This window comes from Meriones unguiculatus, chromosome 7, assembly GCF_030254825.1.
Source record: "Meriones unguiculatus strain TT.TT164.6M chromosome 7, Bangor_MerUng_6.1, whole genome shotgun sequence".
Lineage (NCBI taxonomy): Eukaryota > Metazoa > Chordata > Mammalia > Rodentia > Muridae > Meriones > Meriones unguiculatus.
Window position 1 is genome coordinate 21534816 of NC_083355.1, and position 24919 is coordinate 21559734.

At 43.4% G+C, this 24919-nt stretch overlaps 1 protein-coding gene across 8 annotated transcripts; it reads left to right on the top strand.

Moving 5' to 3' along the window:
- The first annotated feature begins 1835 nt into the window (after nt 1-1835).
- LOC110539724 (keratin-associated protein 4-3-like) lies at nt 1836-2570 on the top strand. 8 transcript variants are annotated; one of them, XM_060386731.1, is made up of 2 exons: nt 1836-2284; nt 2366-2570. In XM_060386731.1, the coding sequence occupies exons 1-2, from the start codon at nt 1836-1838 to the stop codon at nt 2568-2570; spliced, it is 654 nt and encodes a 217-aa protein (XP_060242714.1). The 8 variants fall into 8 exon arrangements, with proteins under 8 accessions (XP_060242714.1, XP_060242721.1, XP_060242718.1 ...); XM_060386738.1 differs by having other exon boundaries at nt 1836-2274; nt 2545-2570; XM_060386735.1 differs by having other exon boundaries at nt 1836-2155; nt 2306-2570.
- The last annotated feature ends 22349 nt before the right edge of the window (nt 2571-24919 follow it).

A 24919-nucleotide genomic window follows, 5' to 3' on the forward strand; every position in this document is an offset into this window, starting at 1 on the left:
GAAACCAAACTAAAATAGCTTAAAAAATAGCACCAACATGTGTGTGTGAGTCTGTGTCTGTGTGTGGGGTAGTGTATATGTAAATTCCTAAATGCATGCGCACAATCTTCTCAGTCTGTGTAATGTTACTTGTATGTATGTTTTCCAGAGACGACAACTTGGTATTGGGTTGCTAGTTGACCTGTTCTTCCTGGGAGAGACTATTTCTCCCACTTGGGGCATTTCTTATTTGCCTGGCCTTCATTGTGCAGCGCTGGGGCATCATGAGCTTTCTGGAGTCCATGTTAGCTGCCTATTGCTGTTGTCCTTGTAATCAAGAAACCTTCCTACACGAGGTCACATGGAAGCAGAGGGGTCCTTGTCACTGCAGCAGTCCAGGGAAAATCAGATTACTCTCATTCAAGACACATGTTTTTTTGAGTCCTTCATCTTTTCAAGCTTTACAGACATGAGCCTATGGGGGGGGAACCCCTGTAGACTGAGTGTTTTCTGAGCAAATTAACGTCATAAGAATATTGCAAATGCCCTGGCCAATTAAGAAATTTAATGTCCAAATTTAAGTCCAAATTAAGAAATTTAATGATATTATCACACAGTTATCCTTTTGTCCTTCTGTTTCTTGGCCAACAGAGGATAGCAGAGGAACTGAAGTATTCAGTTCCAACCTGGCTAATTGGATGTTTGTGCCCTTTAAGCATTTATTGTGGCCCACCATAGAAACATGTCAACTTCCTTTTATTTATATATGTGATATATACACACATATCACATTTATATTTGTGATATATTTGTGTTGAACATATCAACATAAGTGATTTACATTTACATATGTGATATATATTACATATGTATGTGTAATATATAATTACAAAACCCATGCATGTGGATACAAAGGTATATATACATGCGTAAAATGAATATTAAGACATTCATTGAACATTCATTGAAACATGAAACAGGAGAGTCTCCGGCTAAGAAACCCAGCGGAAAGCAGGACATTTAGGTTTAAACTAGAATAAGAGGCAATGTCATTCGGTGATCAAATGTTGTTGCAAAGTAAATCTTGGAAACGTCAAGGTATGATTACATGTGCTCTATTAAGCCAGAAAGATAGTTTGACAAAAACAGAGAGAAATAATCCCACAGGCTGGAGCCGAGAAACATGAACTTTGTAAGCCAGTTGAGGTCTGTAATCCATTGCAAAGAGAGGCCCTATAAATGACTGTTAGAGATTTTCTGGCAAAAAGGAGGGTAATTACATAAGAACATTTCCTCATTTTTCCACTTTGAAATTGGTCCAGAAAATGTAGAAGTCACACTAGAAAGACCATTCTTTGTTCATGCCAATGGTCTTGATATTAAAATCCTTAGGACCCACCCGATGCATTGTGGATGAGCCATCAAAATGATAAGCCTTTGTCCTCCTGCGTTACCAGAAACAATTATGGGTCTTTAGTACTTATGAAGAGCCATCTGCCATGAGACTGAATCATACAGTGACTAGACACGTGTTATCATGTGACAGTTGTTTGGAAGAAATTAAGGAAAGAAAGACACTTAGGAGATGGTTCAGTGAGGGCTGGTGATGAGTCATAACAGCAGGAAAAGAAACTGTTTTCCATCTACTTTGATAATTTAGCCAGGAAAAGAAACTTGCCTAATTTGATAATCATCTATTTATTAACATAAACAATAACAAGGAAAGAATGCTGCGTGTGAGGACAATGACCCCTCAGCAAAGTATATAAGGGGGTGTGAGCATGAGCAGGGGGACTCCCACTTCCAAACCTTCTAACCTTCTTGTAAATCCACTCAGAACCTCCACCTCTGACACCATGGTTAACTCCTGCTGTGGCTCTGTCTGCTCTGAGGAGGGCTGTGGCCAAGGCTGCTGCAGACCTACCTGTTGCCAGCCCAGCTGCTGTGTGTCCAGCTGTTGCAGACCCAGCTGTTGTCAGTCTGTGTGCTGCCAGCCCAGCTGCTGTCGCCCCAGCTGCTGCACCTCTAGTTGCTGTCGCCCCTCCTGCTGCATTTCTAGCTGCTGCAGGCCTTGTTGCCGCCCCAGCTGTTGCAGGCCCAGCTGCTGCATCTCCAGCTGTTGCCGCCCCAGCTGTTGCAGGCCCAGCTGCTGTGTGTCCAGCTGCTGCAGGCCCCAGTGCTGCATCTCCAGCTGTTGCCGCCCCAGCTGCTGCCGCCCCAGCTGTTGCAGGCCCAGCTGTTGTGTGTCCAGCTGCTGCCGCCCCAGCTGCTGCGTCTCCAGCTGCTGCCGCCCCAGCTGTTGCAGGCCCAGCTGTTGTGTGTCCAGCTGCTGCCGCCCCAGCTGCTGCGTCTCCAGCTGCTGCCGCCCCAGCTGTTGCAGGCCCAGCTGTTATGTGTCCAGCTGCTGCCGCCCCAGCTGCTGCGTCTCCAGCTGCTGCCGCCCCAGCTGCTGCGTCTCCAGCTGCTGCCGCCCCAGCTGCTGTGTGTCCAGCTGCTGCAGACCTCAGTGCTGCACCTCCAGCTGCTGCCGCCCCAGCTGTTGCCAGACCACCTGCTGCCGCCCAGCATGCTCTAGTGGTTCTTGCTGCTGAGCACTGTCACCCACAGTCTCCTATCCTTCACCACCCACCACTCCTGTTGTAGACCATGTGTGAGCCAAACCTTAAGAGGCCAATCAAAGCCTCTGTTGATAATGAGTTTGGCCTCCAAATATACTTTTACTGCTACTGCCTGCTTAGTAACTCTTTACAACACAAAACAAGTTTGTGTCTTCTCTGTAATCTGTGAACTCACCTTATTCCAATAGGAAATTCTGTTTACTGACACATTTTTAAAAAAAATTGATACTTTCTTACCTGTTACTATATATAAACATAAATAAACATAAAGTTTGCACTTGCAAATGTAAAGACCCTAAGTGTCCTTGTTTCTCCTCCTCCAATGGTTGTCCCCACCTTTGAACTTCTACTTAGCTCATTTATTAAAAAAAAATATAGCAGGTAACTTCTACTATGACTGCTCTGCTCCCTCTGAATTCTCTCCCCAACACAGAAAACCAGTTTCATAGACCATGCACATATCAACCCGTTCTGATGACTTTCTCTGACAAAAGAGGAGGCTTATACAGCAGTCAAAACCTTTAGGCAGAGCACTTGAGCGGTGAGAGGGTGGGTGGGTACGTGTTCTTTTTCCCTTCCCTTGAATGCATGTGTGTCCTCCCAATGTCCCAGAGATCTTGAGCAGCTTGGCTGTTGATTTCTCCTGGGCTGTCAAAATGGTGTAGCTCTCTCTCTCTTCTGGCTTCCCTCTTTCCCGTCCTCTGTGACTTTTAATTCCCTATCACACATTCTGGGATTGGATCTCACATGAATGACTTTTTAACTGTCAGCATTGAGTCTACTGCTGAGAAAAATACCTTCCTAGACCCTCTTGCTAACCTCAACTTTGCTGCCACTCGACACATTTTCCACATAATCTGAAGATGTCATGTGTTTCAGTTTGGTTTCTGTTGCTGTGATCAACACCATATCCCATCTCAACTCAGGGAGGAACGAGTTTGTTTCAGCTTCCATCATAGGGGAGGCGCCGAGGCAGGAACTCAAGGCAGGAACCTAGAAACAAGCACCGAAGCAGAGAGCTCAGAATGATTCTACTCACGGACTTGCTTTGCTTTCTTATGCACTATTGAACCACCCTCCCAGGTGTCGCACTATCCAGAGAGGGCTAAGCATTTCCTCACAACTCATTAATCAAGAAAATGCCTCACAGACATGTCTGCGAGCCAATCTGATTAGTGATGGGGAAGACATATCAATGGCTATTGGTTTAGGGAATATCTGTACCTAAAACCAGTGACAGACATCTCTTTAGAGGGTGCCATATATTTTTATTTAAATTATGTGTACATGCATATGCATGTGCGTAGGATTGGGAACATGTGAAGGTAGGTCCCTGATGATTCAATGAGAAGGGTCAGATACCCTAGAACCAGAAGTACGAATACATTTGAGACACCATCATTGGTTTTGTGAACAAACCAAGGGTCCTGTGAGGATCACTGTACTCTCTAAAAAGCAAGCCAAGTCTAAAGCCCCAGTTCAGCTATGGATTCAGAAGACGGTGATATCATATTATCCGACCATCTGTTCCTGTATGCATAGTATCCTATGGCCCTGTTTTCAGTGATTCAAATCTTCTGCTATAAACCAGATTTGTTTACACCAGTTGTAAACGTTTAGGATTCCATAGTGATGGCCCAAAGACACTGAAAGCCACCACAAAAAAGATACAAACTGAGAACTATAACCTGAGAAGTCATATTTATAGCTAGACCGAATGTCAACTCATAAACAATTAGCTAGTTAATGTCCTGAAGAGATGGTACCTTACTAGGAGTTCCCTATTAGTCTCTATATTCCAGTGAATATCTTACACAAAGAATGCCATGGCTTTTCTACACTGTACAATTCAAAGTAATATCCATGGAACAACCCATAATAATCACTGTAAGGTCAACCAGCCATCTTCTGGAGTAATTCTGTCCAGAACTAAATCATCAGTATAACATCAAATAAAGTACGTTGTAGGTATTTAGAGGTTAAAATTCCATCTAAATACATTGTGAAGGAAGGGAAATGGAACACAGTACCAGTCAAGACAGTGAGTTTATACTTTTAAAGGCTCAGAACACTCTAGATACTCCTCTGCTTCTCCATCTTAAAGGATTTAAAGGTGTGGTTCCTATGACCATTGTTCTCCGTATAACCTCATAACTGAGATTTAGTTGTGAGCCCAGGCTATAGAACTATCACATAGATATCATAGAGAGTTCTTGTGGGCATCACTGTGACCTGTCACTATCCATTTGTTTTGATGGAGATGACCTCTATATTTAAATTGTCTCACATGGATTCTGTTTCTCTAAACTATCATCTTCAGAAAGCTAAGTTGTGTACCAACTACCTTAAGAGCAGCCATCCAGAACAGGGTCAAGTTCTAGTGGTAATTGTGTTCTCATGCCAATGATCTTTCCCATTAATACTCTCAGTAACCAACTAGTCCATTATGACTGTGCCATGAGGCTAATGAAACTTGATACTATTGGATCAGTGGATACTATTACAAACAAGTATGAACATGACTACCTGAAAGCCTGCAAGACGTGCCTCAAAAGTGACTCTTAAACACAGGGAGTGAGCACTTGGAACACCAGGTGGCAACTCCCTTGAAAGCAAATAACAGCAGAAAGCGCTTTGGATTGGCTTCACCAGGAAGTCACACATAACCACAACACATTTGGAAAGGGACAACATGTTTTCTATTCACGTTGAATTGTTATTACTCAGGACAAGATGTTTGCCTGATCTGGTCACTTATTTACTAGCAACCATGAAACAAGAATGTTGCCCATGAGGACAACAGAGAGTAGGGTATAAAAGCAGACCTCGAGAGGGACACTTCCAACCCTCCAACCCACCATCTTGGAAAACCAGAGAGGCCCGATAACCTCTGACACGGTGGTCAGCTGTTCCTGTGGCCCGTGATGCTGCCAGACCACCTGCTATAAGGCCACCTGCTGCTGCCCCCGCTGTTGTGGGTCCAGCTGCTGCCAGACCACCTGCTGCAGGACTGCCTGCTGCTATCCAACATGCTCTACTAGTTCAAGCTGCTGAGCATTCTCAACCAATCTTCTCCCCTAAATCAACCAATAATCTTGATGAAAATCCTTTGTTCACCAAAACCCGAATGGATCAATTCCAAATGATACCAGATTAGACCACCTAATCTGGTGTCCTCACAATTGCTTGCCAGTGGCTTCTCTGCAACCTCTGAATTCTCTCACCTTATGCCCATGTAACAATTTACACACTTTCCAATATTTTCAAAATGAAGATTTTTCCCATACCTTCAATAAAATTGAATCTTGCAGGAACACACAATAAAAGCTTTGTGTCTCATCATTTTGCCTTCATTGCACACATCTCTAAACATATTTAGTTCATCTCTGAAAAAATGGGTTAGATTGCAGCAGCTAAATCCTGAAATACAGCTCTGATGGTTTGAATGAGAAAGGCCTCCACGGAGCCACATCTGGGAAAACATAGTCTCCAGCTGGAATTTTTTTCCGGGGAGGGAGTAGGAGGTGTGGTCTTGTAGGAGAGAGTGTGGCAGTGTGGGCAGGCCTGGAGGATACACAACCCAGATGTCGCTCTCAGTTAGCAATTCCTTTGTGTTGTGTGTGTGCTCTCAGCTGCTGCTCAAGAGCAAAGCCTGACTGCCTCCCGCCACGCACTCTCGACATGACGTCCATGCGCCCCAACGCACTGAGAAGGTAAGCTTCAAACATACTTTGTCTTCTAGAAATCGCCTCTGTTGGGTGGTGTCTTATTATAGCAAGAGAAAAGCACGTAAGACATGAGATGATTCTTCTGTGCTTTTTGTTTTTTTTCCTAGTGAAAATTGACTTCAGGTTCATGCACATAAAACCATTTCTTCATAATGTTTTATGACAGTAGGGGAAATTTTTTTTTATAGGAAAGTTGACACTATTGAAACATAGAGCTCAAACAGAAAGACATCACGAACACACACACAGAGTAAGAGAGAGAGAGAGAGAGAGAGAGAGAGAGAGAGAGAGAGAGAGAGAGAGAGAAAGAGAGACAGCACAGGCTCATCTTCTGTTTCAGAAGCTGTGAGTGGTGGCTTGGACCATGGCTGCCCTCAGCTGTCCTATCCTGTGTTTCATTATCTCCCTTTGGTTAATATCTATCCCTTGATATTTTTATGTCAGACATCAGTACTGTGTTTCCTTCTTCAGGCTCAGAAACCATCGTTCTATGTTCCACATCTCAGTATTCATGTCGGTCAACACATTTTTCATAATATGTTATGGTTGCCGTGGTTCATTGCCAATTTTGAATGCACTGCTTGTTTCTTCTATTTGTGCACAGTGTCGCTTCAGCTTCTTGTCTTCAATGCTTTGTGTTTTTAGCGTTGAAGTAATGGTGACATTTAATATAAATATTACAGAATAGTCCTTTTCACCATCACATGGAATGCATTTTTCATTTATCCATTTATTTTAAATACTCCTCCCTGTTGTCATCCAAACCAAGCTATGGTGAAAAAAAAAACCCACAATCATTATCAGGTACTTTAACAATATCTACAGAGCTTCCTCACACCTATATCTAAGACCTCCAAATCCACAGAGTCTGGATTTACATAAAAGAACACATATGTTCCCTAAGAAATCATGGAGAGTGAAGCTCTAAAACTTCACTCATCTTTGAATGCTCTAGTTTTAAGTGTATTCTGCTTTTGGGGGAGGAACACATCAACACTTATGGGCTTAGTATGTGTTGAATCTACAGCCTGTGAACCCTCTGCCCTCATACTTTTCCCCCCATCTTTATGGGCACATGAGTGTGCATGAAGGCTTTAAATACATATGCCTGGTTAGTATAAAGGTCAATGAATTATCTGTATCATGGAGATTTCAGTGCATTTTAAGACACAGTTAAAGATACTGTGAGTATAACTCAGGTCCTCTGGAAGACCAGAAAATTTTTTTGAAGAGCTCAGCCATCTGTCCATGCCCCAAACCTGCCCATTGTCAAGTGCCCCTCAACAAGCTCTTCAAGAAATGGTGGCATTAAATTGCAGTTCTCACCAGGGTTTGGGTTGCAGAGTATAAGGTACTATATCAGAACCAATGACAAGAATTCCTCTGCCACATATATTGACTGTAAATGAGGTCTTTTTCATTACAGTTGTGTCTACTAAGGATGCCAGGAATGCAGGTCAAATACTCTAGAGCCCCTGACCAGTAATGCTGATTAACAGACTTCAAAGCTAAGGAAAGAGATCTTTTCCAACACCTAATATCAACTCATGAAGAAACAAGTATCTGACTAATATTTTTCAATAGCGGATATGTCATATGGGGCTCTCATTTTGGCCTCTTGCTTGAAGATACTGTCGTCCACAGAGCATGTCCTAGTTTCTCTCTGTGCTCTTCAGTACGGCAGAGGTTGCCCAGTCCCTTGATCCAACTTCAGATTTACCTGTCATGCTGTACAGCTAATGAAAGGTGCGTTAGTTTCTCATAATAATCTTCTTGATTATTAGGTCAGTCTGAAATAATGTCCTCAGAATCATGGCTCGACAGACTTTTCTTTAAGGATCTGAAATTTGACGTCTCATTGAAAGGTGTTTTGAAGCAGACAGAATCTGAGATGAGTCCATTTATAAGACTGCATGGTCTACATACTAAACGAACACACACACCCAGCCACCATTGTGGTAGAATGAGTTGAAAGATCTGGACATTGTGATTTTTCCACTTGACATTATTTGACATCCTGTCTCATAAGAACATGACAATATTACCAGGATCTGAGGAGCCCACAATAAGGGAAGATATGGAGCTCGCTGGATTCACATAAACCAAGGTTCTGTGGACATGGCTGTCTTGGTTTCCATGTGAGGAGTCCCCACTGGTGTTCTACACGTGCTCCCTCAATGAGTACTTTCTTTTCTATCTTCACATGAGGCAATGGGTGATCAGAGGGACAGTGCTCAAATATGTGGCTAAATAACACAAAGACTTCCATTGGCGTACAAGATGTGAGGGAGAAATGGCCTATTCTGTCATTCCAATTAACATTCCTGGTACCAGTATTTGCAATTAAGAAGTGCAATGTATTGAAAACAAGTTGGTGAAACAATATTGAGTTAACGTTCCTGATATCGGTATTTCCAATTAAAAAGTGCAAGGAGGTGAAAATTAGTTGCTGAAACAATGTTGAGCACACATTTGAAGACAGAAATATGGCCAGTGTATTATCACCACATGGGTGGGCAGAAAATTCAGAGGTAGAAAATTAATGTGGGGCCATCCCAATATTAAAAATAATGTGTTGGATGGCACCAGTACTGACATGAGGAGCCTGAATCACAGACTTCTGCATCCTGGAGAGTACACAGAGGGCTGAGGGTTGACTTACATCTGCAATGGGTGAAAAGGGCCTTGGAAAGTGTTCTAGAGGAATAAAGAAAGACTTGAGAGCATAATCAAACTCCACAGGAAATACCAAGCAGGATGACCCTTGGATAGCAGTGTGACATGCCTGCCATGTCAGTGGACATGCATGGCAAAATGACTGTATTCAAGTGGGAGAGAAGTCTCTCACCTTGAGCTCATATGCTAATCCTTTCAAATCTTCTCCTGAAGATTTCCTATATGGTCAGAGAATGGCACTGAAGAGTATTCCCTGCATGTTCCTCATGTGGCCCGCTTTTACAAGAAGAAAGATACAAAAGCAATATCTTGAGACTGGAGTACTTTTCTACTCCTGAGATAAGATGTCATTGCAAAAGCACCTAAAACCAGAATGTCCTTATTGCAATTTACACTATCAGAGCACGGATGGAGTATGTAATGACAGTTGCAATGGATGCAGGGTGCTGAGTGTGGCCCTGGATCCAGAGCTGAGGCTGCACATCCAGAGCCACTACAAGGATGCAGTGTGCCAACTGAGAAATCCGGGGCCTCTGAAAACAAAGGCCTCCTCCATAAGTATACCTGTCAACACAAGCACTCCTCCTTTTCTTTCTCCTTTTTCTCCTCTTACTCCTCTTTCTCCTCTTCCTCCTTCTCCTGTTCCTCCTTCTTCTATGCTTCCTTCTTCTCTTCCTCTTCCATCCCAGGAATTTCCATCATTGGAGATCAAGGCTTCCATCTCTGCCTGCTCTGGGGCACTGTTCTTTCAAATCAACAAAAATGGCACTGTGGGAAAGCCTGCTACAGTTCTTTTTCTAGTAGAGAGATGATGTAACTGTTTCCTGAATATAGGGCAACTTGACAAAAAAATAGATTAATAAAGATTCATGATACATGTAGTTGGGTGTTTGTTCCAAGGTCATATTTATTTAGGAAGGGGGGAATCCCCAGTTCTCAGAACCATGGACAATGTCATAAGGTATCATAGTTAACAGATGAGAATTTTCCCAGTAACAAAAAATATTCTGGGATGAGTAGTTGCCAAGATGGGGAGCAAAGGGTGGGGGAAAATATTTGTTAGACCAAAGCAGTATAAGTTGGAAGAGACTCTTTGGAATGGCCTACTGTATGGGAGACAATTGGTCTCCATGAGGTTTATTTGATACTCTAAGAGAGAAGAGTGGGTAAGAAAGATCAGGAGCATGAATTAGGACAGGAGGCTAGTCAGGAACAGGAGTGTCTATGACAGCTATTTTCACAGCAGGTGGTCTAGCAGCAGCCAGACTAGCAGAAGTTGGACCCACAGCAGCAGGGCTGGCAGCAGCAGGTGGTCTTCAGCAGGTGGTCTGGCAGCAGCATAGCTGGCAGCAGCAAGGCTGGCAGCAGCATGGGCCACAAGAGCAGTGCATGGTGTGAGACGTTGGAAGGTTGGTCTTGGTTTCCAAGAAGGTGGGTTGGATGGTTTGGAAGATTCCTTGCCCTGCTGTGCTTTTATACCCTGTGGAAGGGCGGCTGTCCTCACGTGCAGCATTCCTGATGCTTTGTTAGTAACTCAATTACCAAAGGAGTCAAGAGACTGCCTAAGTCAATGTTCAAGATGAACTCAAATTATGCCTTCCTATTCTTGATGTGTTAGGCATCAATGGGAATGGCTACTGAGGTATATGGGAAGTCCTTTTTGGTGTTGTTTCCAAGGGAGCAGTCAGCTGATGTTCTCTGGGCTCACACCCTATGTTTCAGATTGATTTTGTGGCATAGCGTGCCTCTTTCCAGGAGTGTCAGATCTCATTATTCCTATGCCTCACACATAATGGGTCAGGTGGATGCAGAGTGTGAATGGAAAAGCCCATTGGAATGAGAGGCCTTCAGCACCTTGCCCTGTCCTGGATGGCAGCTGGGAATGCAAATGCTGTGCAATGTAGCTCTGTTGGAATGATGGTAATAATTAGTGTATAAAGAAACAGAATCTATGTGAGACCTGTTAATTGTGAGAATTCATCCCAATCGAAGCTGAAGGAACATGACCTGTTAGGAAGGATGACGACACACGTTCCTTTTCCTACCCTTGTGAATGACATAATTTTAAGCTTAGACCAGATTTTCACTCTGTTGCTTGAGGTACAAAGAAGCAAATTGCAACTAATGCCCTGAAAATCTATCATCAGTGAGTGGGCAAGGTGTATCCACAGTGTGTCCCTCCTGCAGAAGTACAAACTGCCCATTTCCTCTCAGGGATGTGCCCCATCTCCTCTAGTTCTTCCATTTGAGAAGGGCTTCATCAGGGCTCTAAAGGGCATTAGACTTAAGAATGATCCTGAGCACAGCGTTTCCCTCAGCTCTGAAACAAGGAGCTGGAGAACCACTTGTAAGATACACTTGCTGAGGAAGACAGGAGAGGTAAGTTTGTGAGAGAATCACAGGGCTGCCCTACCTCTGTTACCTCGAAGAGTCCAACCCAGGGCAACCAGGACATTCTCATCAGACTGTAGTATCTGTCATCAATGAACAAATGCTGGGCATCTAAAGGCTATCCTTCACAATAGCATTAGGCAGATACTTGCTTTTCCACTAGATGATATTATTTCTCTAGAAGGATCTGTTGTTTTGCCTGAATCACAATACCCCAAAAGACCACCACCAAGAGCCGAGTTTGTTGCAAACTACATGAGGATCTTTTTATTATAAATCATTACAATCTGTAGCTTGGGCTTACACACGCCCACCACTGAAGAGGTGAGAACTGAGAGCCCTGTGCTCAGGTTAGTTGAGTGATTTAATGATTCTGGTCCCCCACCTTCCTCCCCCCCCCAGCAGCATGCCCAAGGCAGGGGTGATTCCTGCCTGGCAAGCATATATTGCTCAAACGCCGAATTTTGAATTGACTGGCTATAGAAAGGTCCCCAAACCATTAATGATCTGGTGTCCCTCCCTAGGGGGATGGGCCAGTTTCCTAGCAACTGTATCTCTAGTGAGTGGGGAAAGAATGCAGTAAGGCAGGTCCTTCCCCTCAGGGCATTACTAAAACTCTCCACCCACCTAGTTCAGGCCTTAAATATTAATAATAGGTGCTGATTTTTAATCTTTTGGTCTCTCACTGTCTGCTTAGCTCTGGAGTCTGCTAGTCAGCATCATTAAACAAGATCTGTCCAGTATTAGAGCTAAGTTTTGGAAAGACCGAAATACAGATACATTTTGTGGCATGGAAAATGTGGCCATGGTATCCCATGGGCCTCCTCAAATCCTGCTTTTATAACACAGGTGATTCAACAGTGTGTTTCAACCAGCCTTTGAGTCTTTAGTGATGGCTCTTGAACAGAATGTATTTGGGTGCTGGAGAATGGTCTGAACCCAGTAGAGTTTATGCTGGTCTCTCCAAGCATGCCAGTCATGCTCACAGAATCCTTGTCTAGTTCACAAGAGTGCCTCTAACTGTCCATCAAGCTCTTAAGACTCTAGGATCTGGACTCTGTGCAAATCTATACTCATCTGGGTACACATAGACACACACACAAACACACAGACACACACACATATGCACAAATCCTTAAGAAAAGAGATACAATACCATGTCTGGCAGTTTTGACTTCTGCTTTTACAAGTACAATACTCTGATACCCGAATCCAAGGTGACTGAATCTAAGGTGTCCATTGATGAAGGATAGCAGCGAGCCACTTTTTTCCCACAAGCCACCGTGTAAAGCAATGTTCTGTGGACATGGCTGTCTTGGTTTCCATGTGATAAGTCTCTGCTGGTTTTCTGCATGTTCCCCGTCAATGGATATTTTCCTTGCTTTCCTCACATGAGGTGTTAGTGTTCAGATGAACAGTGTTTAAAATATGTGAATATATAATGCAGAGACTTCCAATGATGCATGAGATGTGAGTGTGAAAAGACCTATTATTTCATTTGAATTCATATTCTTAATACCAGTGTTTTTAATTAAAAAGTGCAATGTAGTGATTAAAATTGGCTAAAAGTATTTTGTGCACACATTTGAAGATAGAAAAATGGCCAGTGCTCTTTTACCACATGAGTCGACAGAAAATTTAGCGGTGGCAACTTGATTTGGGTAGGACAGAAGGTTAAAAGTAATTGGAAGAAGATATCAGAAGATGAAAAGATCTCACATGCTCAAGCCTTGGCAGGATTAATATAGTAAAAATGGCCATCTTATTAAAAGCAATCTATAGATTCAATGCAATTCCCATCAAATTACCAGCACAATTCTTACAGACCCTGAAAGAAAAATTCTCACCTTCATATGGAACAAGAAACCCAGAATTGCTAAAACAATTCTCTACAGTAAAAGATCATCAGGAGGTATCTCCATCCCTGATCTCAAGCTGTACTATAGAGCAACAATACTAAAAACTGCAGGGTACTGGCATAGAAACAGACTGGTGGATCAATGGAATTGAGGACCCTGACATAAATCCAAACCCTTATGGGCACCTGATTTTTGACAAAGATGCTAAAACCATTCAATGGAAAAAAGACAGAATCTTCAACAAATGGTGCTTGTCTAACTGGATGTCTACCTGTAGAAAAATGCAAATAGATCCACACTTATAACCCTGCACAAAACTAAAGTCCAAGTGGATCAAAGACCTCAACATAAAATCAGACACACTAAACTGCTTAGAAGTAAAAGTGGGGCAGAGCCTTGAACTTATTGGCACAGGAGACAACTTCCTGAACAGAACACCAACAGCACAGGCTCTAAGAGCAACAATCAATAAATGGGACATCATGAAATTGAAAAACTTCTGTAAAGCAAAGGACACTGTCGCCAGAACAAAATGACTGCCTACAGATTGGGAAAGGATCTTCACCAACCCTATATCTGACAGAGGACTAATATCCAGTATATATAAATAACTCAAGAAGTTAAACACCAACAAATCGAGTATTAAAAAATGGAGTACAGAGCTAAACAGAGGATTCTCAATAGAGGAATATCAAATGGCAGAGAAACACTTAAAGAAATGTTCAACGTCCATAGTCATAAGGGAAATGCAAATCAAATCGACCCTACGATTTCACCTTACACCCATCAGAATGGAGAAGATGAAAAACTCAAGTGACAACACATGCTGGAGAGGTTGTGAAGAAAGGGAACCCTCTTTCACTGCAAACTTCTACAACCAATCTGGAAAGCAATCTGGAGCTTCCTCAGACAACTAGGAATAGTACTTCCCCAAGATCCAGCTATACCACTCCTTGGCATATACACAAATGCTGCTCAAGTACACAATAAGGACATTTGCTCAACCATATATCATGGTGGTTGCAATGGGTCAAGGCTGATGAACATGGCACTGGAGGTAGCTAGCACTGAGGCTGCACATCCAGAGCCATTACAATGAACAAGAGGGTCAATTGAGAAATCCTGGGACTCTGAAATTACTCAGCCTCCCCCATAATTATCCCTGTACTTCCAGGCCCCTCCTCTTCATCTTCCCAGATAATTCTACCATTCAAGATCAAAGCTTCCCAACACTGTCTATTCTCGGGCCCTGATCATTCAAAACAACAATACAGATACTGTGGGAAAGCCTGCCACAGTTCTATTTCTAGTAGAGAGATGACATAATGGTTTCCCAGATTTGGGATGACTTGATAAAAAAAAAGAAAAGAATAATGAAGATTCATGACACTAGTAGCTGGGTGTTTTCACGATGGTCACATTTATTTAGAAAGGGGAGAATCCCCAGTTGTCAAAACCATAGACAAAGTCATAAGGTATCATAGTTCCCAGGTTAGACTTTTCCTAGTGCAGAAAATATTCTGGCTTGTGTAGATGTCAAGCTGGGAAGCAAGCTGGAGGGCAGAATATTTGTTGGACCAAAGCAGTGTCCGTTGAAAGAGACTCTTTGCAATGTCCTACAGTCTGGGAGACAATTGATCTACATGAGGTCTATTTGATGGTGTAGGAGATCAGGTGAGAATGCTCAAGAGCATGAAGTAGGATACAGGCTGGCCGGGAACAGGTGTGTCAATGCATCTGTTCTTGAAGCAGGTGGTCTAGCAGCAGCCAGACTAGCAGCAGTTGGACCCACAGCAGCAGGGCTGGCAGCAGCAGGGACGGCAGCAGGTGGTCCTGCAGCAGGTGGTCCTGCAGCAGGTGGTCTGGCAGCAGCATGGCTGGCAGCAGCATGGGCCACAACAGCACTGCATGGTGTCTGAGGTTGGAGGGTTGGTCTGGGTTGGCAAGAAGGTGAGTTGGATGGTTTGACAGTCTCCCTGCCCAGGTGTGCTTTTATACCCTGCTGAAATGCCGCTGTCTTCATGTGCAACATTCCTGACTCCTGATGATTTTTTAGTCACTCAGAAATCAAAGGAGTCCAGATTGTGCTAGATTCACTATTCAAGGTGAACTCAAATCATGCCATCCTACTTGTGATGTGTTAGGAATCAATGGGTATGGCTACTGACACCAGTTCGAAATGCTTTGCGCTGTCATTTGTTCCCAAGGGAGCAGTCATCTGATGTTCTCTTGTCACACACCCTGTGTTTCAGAGATTGTTTTATGGCACCATGTGGTTCCCTCTAAAAGTTTCACATCTCATTATTCTGATGGCTCACACATAATGTATCAGGTGGGTACAGAGACTGTGAATGTGAAAGTCCCTTGGCATGAGTAAACAGAGGCCTTCAGGACCTTGACCTGTCCTGAATGTTTGCTGTTAATTGAACTGCTGTACAATTAACCTCTTCTGGAATGATAGTAGTAACAAGAGTGCAGAGAAATACCATGTGAGACTGTTAATTATGAGAATACAGCTGTACTGAAGCTGAGGATACATGACCTGCTGCGGATGACTATGGACCTTCATTTCCTCACCATTGTGAATGACATGCAGCCTGGGCTTAAAACCGATTTTAGTCTCTTTTGTGAAATGTGAAAAAGGAAAATGCAAAAAAAGCCCTGCAGATCCTTGATCAGTGAGTGAGCCATGAATATCTACAGGTGTCTCCCCTGCAGAAATATAAACTGGCTATTGCTTTCAGGAAGGAGCCACATCTGCTCTAGTTCTTCCGTTTGACTGGGGCTTCATCAGCACTCTAACCTTCAGAAGTGTACCGAGCATTCTAGGAAGGAATGATCCTGAGCACAAGGATATTCTCTGCTATGTGAAACATGGAGCCAGAGTTCATCTGTAAGATGTAATTACTGCAAAAGACACGAGAGGCCAATCCCTTAGAAACTCTCATGGCTGCCTCACCTATGTCACCCTGTATAGTCCAGCCTAGGGTCAGCAAGACATGCTCTGTGCACTGCAGTATCCACCATCAACCAACCAACAATGTATCACAGAGTGCTTGTTCTTCCTAAAGGGTGTTAGCCACATCCTCCCTTTTCCATCATATGACATTGTGTCTCTAGAAGGATCTGTGTCTTTAGCTCTGAAGTCTGATAGTCTCTTCCTTAAACAAGATCTCTCCAGTATTAGAGTTAAAGTTTTGAAACACCTAATTACAGACAAGGTGAAAGGTGTGGAAAATCAGGCCATGCTGTCCAATGATCCCCCTCAAATCCTCCATTCAGAACAAGGGCACTTCAATCATGTGTTGACATCCAGCTCTGAGTCTTGGCTATGGGAGGCTTGGGCATGGTATGCCTTGGTGAAACAGAATTAGTTGAACCCATTAGAGTTTATGATCATCTCCCCTGGCATGCAAGACATGCTCACAGAACCCATGACTCCTTCACTAAAAGTGCCTATAACACTTTCTCAAAACCTACCTAGACCCTTACACCTAGACCCTACAAACATATATACTGACTTAGGTACATACACACGCACACACACACGCACACACACACACACACACACACACACGTCATTTTTTTTTAATGACGATAGGACACTGTTTGTGACATGTTTGAAAACTCCTTCAGAAATACAATACTCTAATACTGGAATTCAGTTTGATAGAATCTAAGGAGTCTAATGATGAGGCAGATCACTGATGCACACTTCTCATGATCCACCACGTAAACCATGGTTCTGTAGACATGACTGTGTTGGTTTCCAGGTGATGAGGAGTCTCTGCGGGTCTTCTGCATGAGCCCCCTTTGGGTTCATTTCATTCCCCGGATGCCAGTATTTCTATTTGAGAAGGGCAAGGTAGTGAAAACAAGTGGGGGGACAATACTGTGCACACATTTGAAAATAGAAACATGGCCAGTGCTCTTTAACCACATGGGTGTACAAAAATGTCAGAGATTGCAAAGTAACCACGGGGACTTTCTAACATTAAAAACAATGTGTTGAACGTCACCAATCCCAAGAAGAGTAGCATGGAATTGTGGTGCTCCCTAGCTTCTGGAGACCACATCCATAGGTCCTCAGAAAAAAGGGATCAGGCGTGAACTGGGGCTTGAGATGGCCCTCAACTCAGACTGAATGACCTCCTGGGTCCTGACTTCAGTGAGCTATCTCAAATTTATTCGAGGTATATAAAGGCTACATTTTCCTCGGGGAGTAGATTATGGGGATCACAGGATAGGTATACATTATCTATTGAGACAGTGACTTCCAGGATTGCTTTATTTGCATTTGGAAACAGGGTCCTATCATTTCAATGGGAACCCAGTACCTAATTATCCTATAGGTACAGAGAGGGCAGAGAGCTAGCAGGGACATGTGACAAAGGTTTGATTCCAGATATTATTAGAAGAATTTATGATAAAGATACTCTCCAGATGAGATAAGGCAGAGAGTCAGAGGCGGTGTTTTGGAGAGGGAGGCCTTCATCTAGCTCCTAGGTCAGATGAGCTTTCAGTATATGGAGGACTGCAACCTCACAGAGCAGGATCCTCCACCATGGCCTCATGAATTTTTGCATCCTTGGGAGTACACACAAGAATGAGGGTTGACATTAAATCTACCTGGGTTAAAAGAACGTTGGAAAACGTTGAAGGAGGGTAAAAAAGGACTTGAGAGCTGGAAGGTCCTCCATTGGACAGGAAACTACTAATGGGCCAACCAGGGGAGCACCATGCACCAAGCCTGTGTGGGGAAGAGTGCATAGAAAAACAATGCCATTCAGGGGCTGGAGAGAAAACTGAATGCTCCTTTCACCCTCTCTCAGCTTGAGTTTCATGTCTTAATATTTTCAATTCTACTCCTGTAGGTTTCCTCTATGGCAAAGGGATCGCACTGAGGAGTGATTCTCTGCATGACTGTTGAAGTTATTAATATTTAATATGCTTTATCTTTTAGTTAAACAGTGGTTATTTCTAAGCCAGCTGTATACCCATATGATCACACAGAGACTAGGATTCATTTAATTAACCTAGAACACAATGCTGGGCAATAGTTACTCCATCCTAAACCTCCAAGCTCCCATAGCTTCCTCCCATTCAGGTCTCCCACATTACACTTCCTTTTTGGTCAAACCTTATATCTGATTCATTTCTTTTGATGTTTTCAGGTCCTCTCCTCTCAGATCTCTTCTCTTTCTTCTCCCCATTGCATAAGGATGTCCCACCCTAAATCTCTCCATTGCTCATCATTGGCTAGTTGTTTTTACTCACAATAAAGAGAACAAATGGTAGCATGTTTATTCAAACTTTAGACAGGTGATGCTTAAACTAAGCATCACAATACAATGTCCAGATTGAAACCAGATAGGGGGGAAGATAAATCAGCATTTGAATGAACAAGGGTAAATTGTATACATTCCACAAGAACATTATACAAACATGATCCTCATGTCACCCTCTCTTACAAAAAGAAAGTTGCAGAAGGAATATAGGAGCCTCAAGCATATTTCTATCCCTGACAGGGGACCTCATGACCAAAAAAACCTAAGAAGGGAAGTCAATTGTGATAAACTTGTGCAAAAAACTGGATGGCATGTCCTTTATGACAGTGTTAATGGATGGAGAACTCAAAGTATGGCTCTGGAGCAAGAAATGAGGCTTCACATCTGGAGCCAGCTAAACTAGAGGGAGCATGAAAGGAGCATGAAAGGAGTCCAGTAGGACTTCTGCAAGTAAAAACATGGCCCAGAAATACACATGCCTCTCCAGGCCCCAGTCCTAATCCTTCTCAGTCAATTCCAATTCTGAAGATCAAGGCTTCCCTTCCAGTGCATTGTTCATTCAAAGCAACAGAAGTGGTAATGTAAGGAAGGCTGTTACAGTTCTACTTCTACTGGAGAGAAGTTGTAACAATGTTCCATATTTAGAACAACTGCACAAAAAGGAGTAATAAAGAGTCATGACACTTGTAGCTGTGTGATTGTACCAAGGTCACATTTATTCAATGAGTACAAAAGTCTGACTTCTCAAAAGAACTGTAAAAGGCATTAGGTTTCACAGTTCCCAGAAGAAATTACCCAGTGCAGAGAAACATTCTGGACTGTATAGTTTTCAGAGATGGGACCCAAGATTTGGGCCAGGATATTTGTTAGACCAAAGCATTATCAGTTGGACAAGACTCTGGGCATGGGAGACAATTGCTCTATGCAAGGTGAGGTCTTTTGGATGGTGAGGGAGGGAAGAATGGGGGAGAACACTCAAGAGCATGAAGTAGGAGACATGCTGGCCAGGAACAGGTGTGTCAAGGGAGCTGTCCTTAAAGCAGGCAGTCTAGCAGCAGTCAGACTAGCAGCAGTTGGACCCACAGCAGCAGGGCTGGCAGCAGCAGCTGGTCCTGCAGCAGGTGGTCTGACAGCAGCAAGGCTGGCAGCAGCATGGGCCACAAGAGCACTGCATGGTGTCTGAGGCTAGAAGGTTGGTTTGTGTTTGCAGGGTGGGTTGGGTGGTTTGGAAGCCTCCCTGCCCAGCTGTGCTTTTATACCCAGCTGAAGAGCTGCTGCATGTGCTTCATGTGCAGCATTCCTGACTCCTGATATTTTGTTAGTAATTCAGTTATCAAAGGGGGCAGCAGTCTGTCTGAGTCAATAGTCAAGGAGAAAACACACTGTCTTGATACCTGTGTCTTGTTAGAAATTAATGGACAATGAATCCTATGAGAAGTGCTTTTTGGTGTTATTTACTTGAAAGGGGAGGAGTCCTACATTCTCTGGGTCACACCCTATGTTTCAGGATTGTGTTGGAGGCATAGCTCACTGCAGGAGTGTCCTGTCTCAGTAATTGGATGGCTCACACATAATGGATCAGGTGGGTACAGAGAGTGTGAATGTAAAAGCCCATTGGCTTGAAAACACAGAGGACATCAGGATCTTGCCCTGTCCTGGATGGACACTGGGAATACAATTCCTGTGCAATGTAGCTCTGGTGGGATGATGGTAATGACAAGACTATACAGAAACAGAATCCATGTGAGACCTGTTAATTATGAGAACTGATCCCAAGCAAACCTGAAGGAACATGACAGGCTAAGACAGATGATTACAGGCCTTCATTTCCCCGTTATGTGAATAACATACAGTCTGTGCTTAGACTAGAGTTTCAGTATGTTGAGTGAAGGCTAAAATTTTAAATTGCAAATAAACCTCTGAAGTTCCTCTCAAAATGATTGGATGAGTTATATCTTGAGGTTGTGGCTGAGGAAGAGATGGTAGGCAAAAATCTTAGATCCAGGGTTGTTGATTGAGTTCTTTAGAGATAATGATAATCTCCCTGAGCATGGAAGTCATGCTCAAAGAACCTAGGTCAAAAGTGCCTGTAACTCTCCCTCAGGAGCATTACCCCATCAGATCTGGAATCTCTAGAAAATGTACTCAATTGAGATCACACACACACACACACACACACACACACACACACACATATTTTAAGAAGGTATATATGACACCATAAATGGTGGGATAAGTGAAGGAGAGTTGCACACTCTAATTCTCTTAGACCACTTTGTTCCACTGAGTATTAACTTGGTCTCCTCTCTCATAAGTACAATAGGCTATCCCTGGAATCTAAGGTGTCCAATGATGGAGAAAAATACTGAGCCACTCTCTCCCTGTTTCTCCATGTAAAGCAACATTCTATGGAGAAGTCTCTGCATGTACTCCCTGAATGGATATTTTCCTTGCTATTTTCAAATCAGGTGATGGGTGGTCAAAGAAACAGTGTTTAAAATATGTGTAAAAACAGCACAAAACATCCATTGGTGTATGAGGTGTGAGGGTAAAAGAGCCTATTTCTGCAATGGATGAAAAAGACCTTGGGAAGTGTTCAAAGAGAATAGTGTAGGACTGTAGAGCACAAATGAACCCCACTAGACATCAAGCTTGGGTCAGCAGTGCTACAAGCCACACACTGTCTGGAGGACAGGGCATAGCCAAACCATTGTACTCAAGTGGAAGAGGAGAAAAGGATGCTCCTTCTCTCAGTCTCTTAGGACGAGTTTCATACCCTAATATTTTCACCTCTGCTCCTGCAGATTTCCTATATGAGCAGAGAATGGCACTGAGGAGTGAGTCTCTGCATGCTTTCATGTCACCCACTCCTACAAGGAGAAAGATAGAGAAGGAGTATTTGGGGACTGGAGCACTTTTCTACTCCTGAGATAAGATGTCATTACCAAAGAACCTAAGAACAGAATGCCTGTGCTGCCATTTACACTTTCCCAGCATGGATGGCAAGTAGCTCATGGCAGTTGCCATAGATGCAGACTGCTGAGCATGACTCTGTAGCCAGAGCTGAGGCTGCACCTTTAGAGGCATTACAGTGATGGAGAGTGCCCCCTGAGAGATTCTCAGAATCTGAAACTACAAAGCCCACCCCATAAATATCTCTGTCCAGGCAGATCCCTACTCCTTTTCTTCATGTGCTACAGGAAGTTTCATCATTGGGATCAAGGCTTCCATCGTTGTTTGTTTTGGGGCACTGTTCATTCAAATCAACAATAGTTGCATTTTGGGAAAGCCTGCCACAGTTCTATTTCTAGTGGGGAGTTGATGTAACTGTTTCATTAATTTAGGGTGACTTGAAAAAATAGAGAAATGAAGATCCATGACTCTTATAGTTGGGTGTTTGTATCAAGATCGCATTTATTTAGGAAGGGGAGAATCCCCAGTTCTCAAAACCATGGACAATGTCATAAGGTATCAAAATTCCCATCTAAGAATTTCCCCAGTGCAGCAAAATATTCTGGGATGTGTAGGTGTCAAGAAGGGAACCAAGATGTAGGCCAGAATATTTGTTGGACCAAAGCAGTATCTGTTAGAAGAAGCTCTTCGGAATGGCCTACTGTACGGGAGACAAATGATCTACATGAGTTAGGAGAGAAGACTGGGCAAGAATGCTCATGAGCATGAAGTAGGAGAGCGGGCTGGCCTGGACCAGATGTGTCTTTGGCAGCTGTTCTTGAAGTAGGCAGTCTAGCAGCAGCCAGACTGGCAGCAGTTGGACCCACAGCAGCAGGGCTGGCAGCAGCAGGGGCAGCAACAGGTGGTCCTGCAGCAGGTGGTTCTGCAGCAGCATGGCTGGCAGCAGCAAGGCTGGCAGCAGCATGGGCCACAACAACACTGCATGGTATCAGAGGTTGGAGGGTTGGTTTGTGTTTGCAAGGTGAGTTGGATGGTTTGGTAGTCTCCCTGCCCAGGTGTGCTTTTATACCCTGCTGAAAGGCCACTGTCCTCACATGCAACATTCCTGGCTCCTGATGCTTTGTTAATAATTCAATTATCAGTGGAGGCAAGAGTCTGCCTGAGTCAATATTCAAGAAAAGCAAATCCTGCTTTCCTACTCTTGATGGGTTAGGCATCAATGGGAATGGCTACTGAAGCATACGTGAAATGCTTGCTGGTGTTATTTACTTCCAAGGGAGCAGTCAGGTGACATTCTCACACCCTGTGTTTCAGAGCTGGTTTTGCTTCACCCCATGAGTTCTAGGTCTCATTAGTTTGCTGGCTCATACATAATGGATCAGATGGGTACAGAGAGTGTGAATGTAAAAGCCCATTGGTTTGAGAACAGAGAGGAATTCAGGACCTTGCCCTGTCTTGGATGGGTGTTGGGAATGCAATTCTTGTCCAGTGTAGCTCTGGTGGGATGATGGTAATGACAAGACTGTACAGAAACAGAGTCCATGTGAGACCTGTTAATTATGAGAACTCATCCCAAGCAAAGCTGAAGGAACATGACAGGCTAAGACAGATGACTACAGGCCTTCATTTCCCCTTTCTGTGAATAACATACATTCTGGGATCAGACTAGAATTTCAGTCTGTGGAGGGAAGACTAAAATTTTAAATTGCAAATTAAGCTCTGAAGTTCCTCTCAGTGATTGGATGAGTTATATCTTGAGGGTGTGGCTGAGGAAGAGATGGCAGGAAAAAATCTTAGAGACTCTCAGGGCTGCCATTGCTGTATTCTGCCTAAGGGTCCAGCCTGGAGTAACCAGAATACTATCTGTGGACTGCAGTATCTGCAACCAATAAACAATCTCTGGATCTGCAAGGGTTTGTCCTTTACCAGGAGCAATAATGAAACCCCTGCTTTTTCATGATGGAACATTGTTTCTCTCATAGGATCTGCCAAAAGCTCTGCAGTCTGTTGGTCTGCATCATTAAACAAAGTTTCTCCAGTATTAGATCTCAACTTGGAAGGAGCCTAGTACAGACAAGGTGCAAGGCATAGAAAATCTGTCCACAGTATCCAAAGGACCACTGCAAATCATGCTTTCTAAACACAGGTGATTCAATACTGTGTCATGAGTCTTTGTTGATGGGTGTTTGGACAGGGTATGTTTTGAGGCTGAGGAGTGGGCTGAGTCCTTTAGAGATAATGATAATCTCCCTGAGCATGGAAGTCATGCTCAAAGAAGCCATGTCAAAAGTGTCTGTGAGTCTCCCTCAAGATCTTTACACCTTCAGATCTGGAATCTCTAGGAAATGTACTGAATTGAGATCTCTCTCTCTCTCTCTCTCTCTCTCTCTCTCTCTCTCTCTCTCTCTCTCTCACATTTTAAGAAGGGATATATGACACCATACTTGTTGGGATAAGTGTAGGAGAATTGCACATTCTAATTCCCTAAGCACACTTTGTTCCACTGAGTGTTAACTTGGCCTCCTCTCTCATAAGTACAATAGGTTAACCCTGAAATCTAAGGTGTCCAAAGATGGGGAAAAATACTGAGCCACTCTCTCCCTGTTTCACCATGTAAAGCAACATTGTATGGAGAAGTCTCTGCATGTGTCCCCTGAATGGATATTTTCCTTGCTATTTTCACATCAGGTGATGGGTTGTCAAAGAGACAGTGTTTAAAATATGTGTAAAAACAGCACAAAACATCCATTGGTGTATGAGATGTGAGGGTGAAAGAGCATATTTCTGTCATTTGAGTTAATATCCCTAATATCAGAATTTCCAATTAAAAAGAGCAAGATAGTGAAAGCGAGTTGCTTAAACCGTGTTGAGTGAACCTTTAAAAATAGAAACATGGCCATTGCTTTTCACCACGTGGGTGGACAGAAAACAAAGAGGTGGCAACTTAACTTGTGGATGTCCCAACATTAAAACTAATGTGTTGGATGGCATGAATACTAAGAGGAGAAGCATGTCATCATGGGCTTCTGCATCCTGGGGAGTTCACAAAGGATTGGGCTTTGACACATAATCTGCAATGGATGAAAAAGACCTTGGGAAGTGTTCAAAGAGAATAGTGTAGGACTGTAGAGCACAAATGAACCCCACTAGACATCAAGCTTGGGTCAGCAGTGCTACAAGCCACCCACTGTCTGGAGGACAGGGCATAGCCAAACCATTGTATTCAAGTGGAAGAGGAGAAAAGGATGCTCCTTCTCTCAGTCTCTTAGGATGAGTTTCATACCCTAATATTTTCACCTCTGCTCCTGCAGATTTCCTATATGAGCAGAGAATGGCACTGAGGAGTGAGTCTCTGCACGCTTTCATGTCACCCACTCCTATAAGGAGAAGGATACAGAAGGAACATTTGGGGACTGGAGCACTTTTCTACTCCTGAGATAAGATGTCATTACCCATGAACCTAAGAA

What these genes read in the sequence shown, in the direction of transcription:
- LOC110539724 (XM_060386731.1), top strand. Translation starts at nt 1,836, where the DNA reads ATGGTTAACTCCTGCTGTGGCTCTGTCTGCTCTGAGGAGGGCTGTGGC. An exon ending in TGCCGCCCCAGCTGTTGCAG is followed by an intron (nt 2,285 to 2,365) that starts GCCCAGCTGTTG and finishes TTGCAGGCCCAG; the next exon opens with CTGTTATGTGTCCAGCTGCT.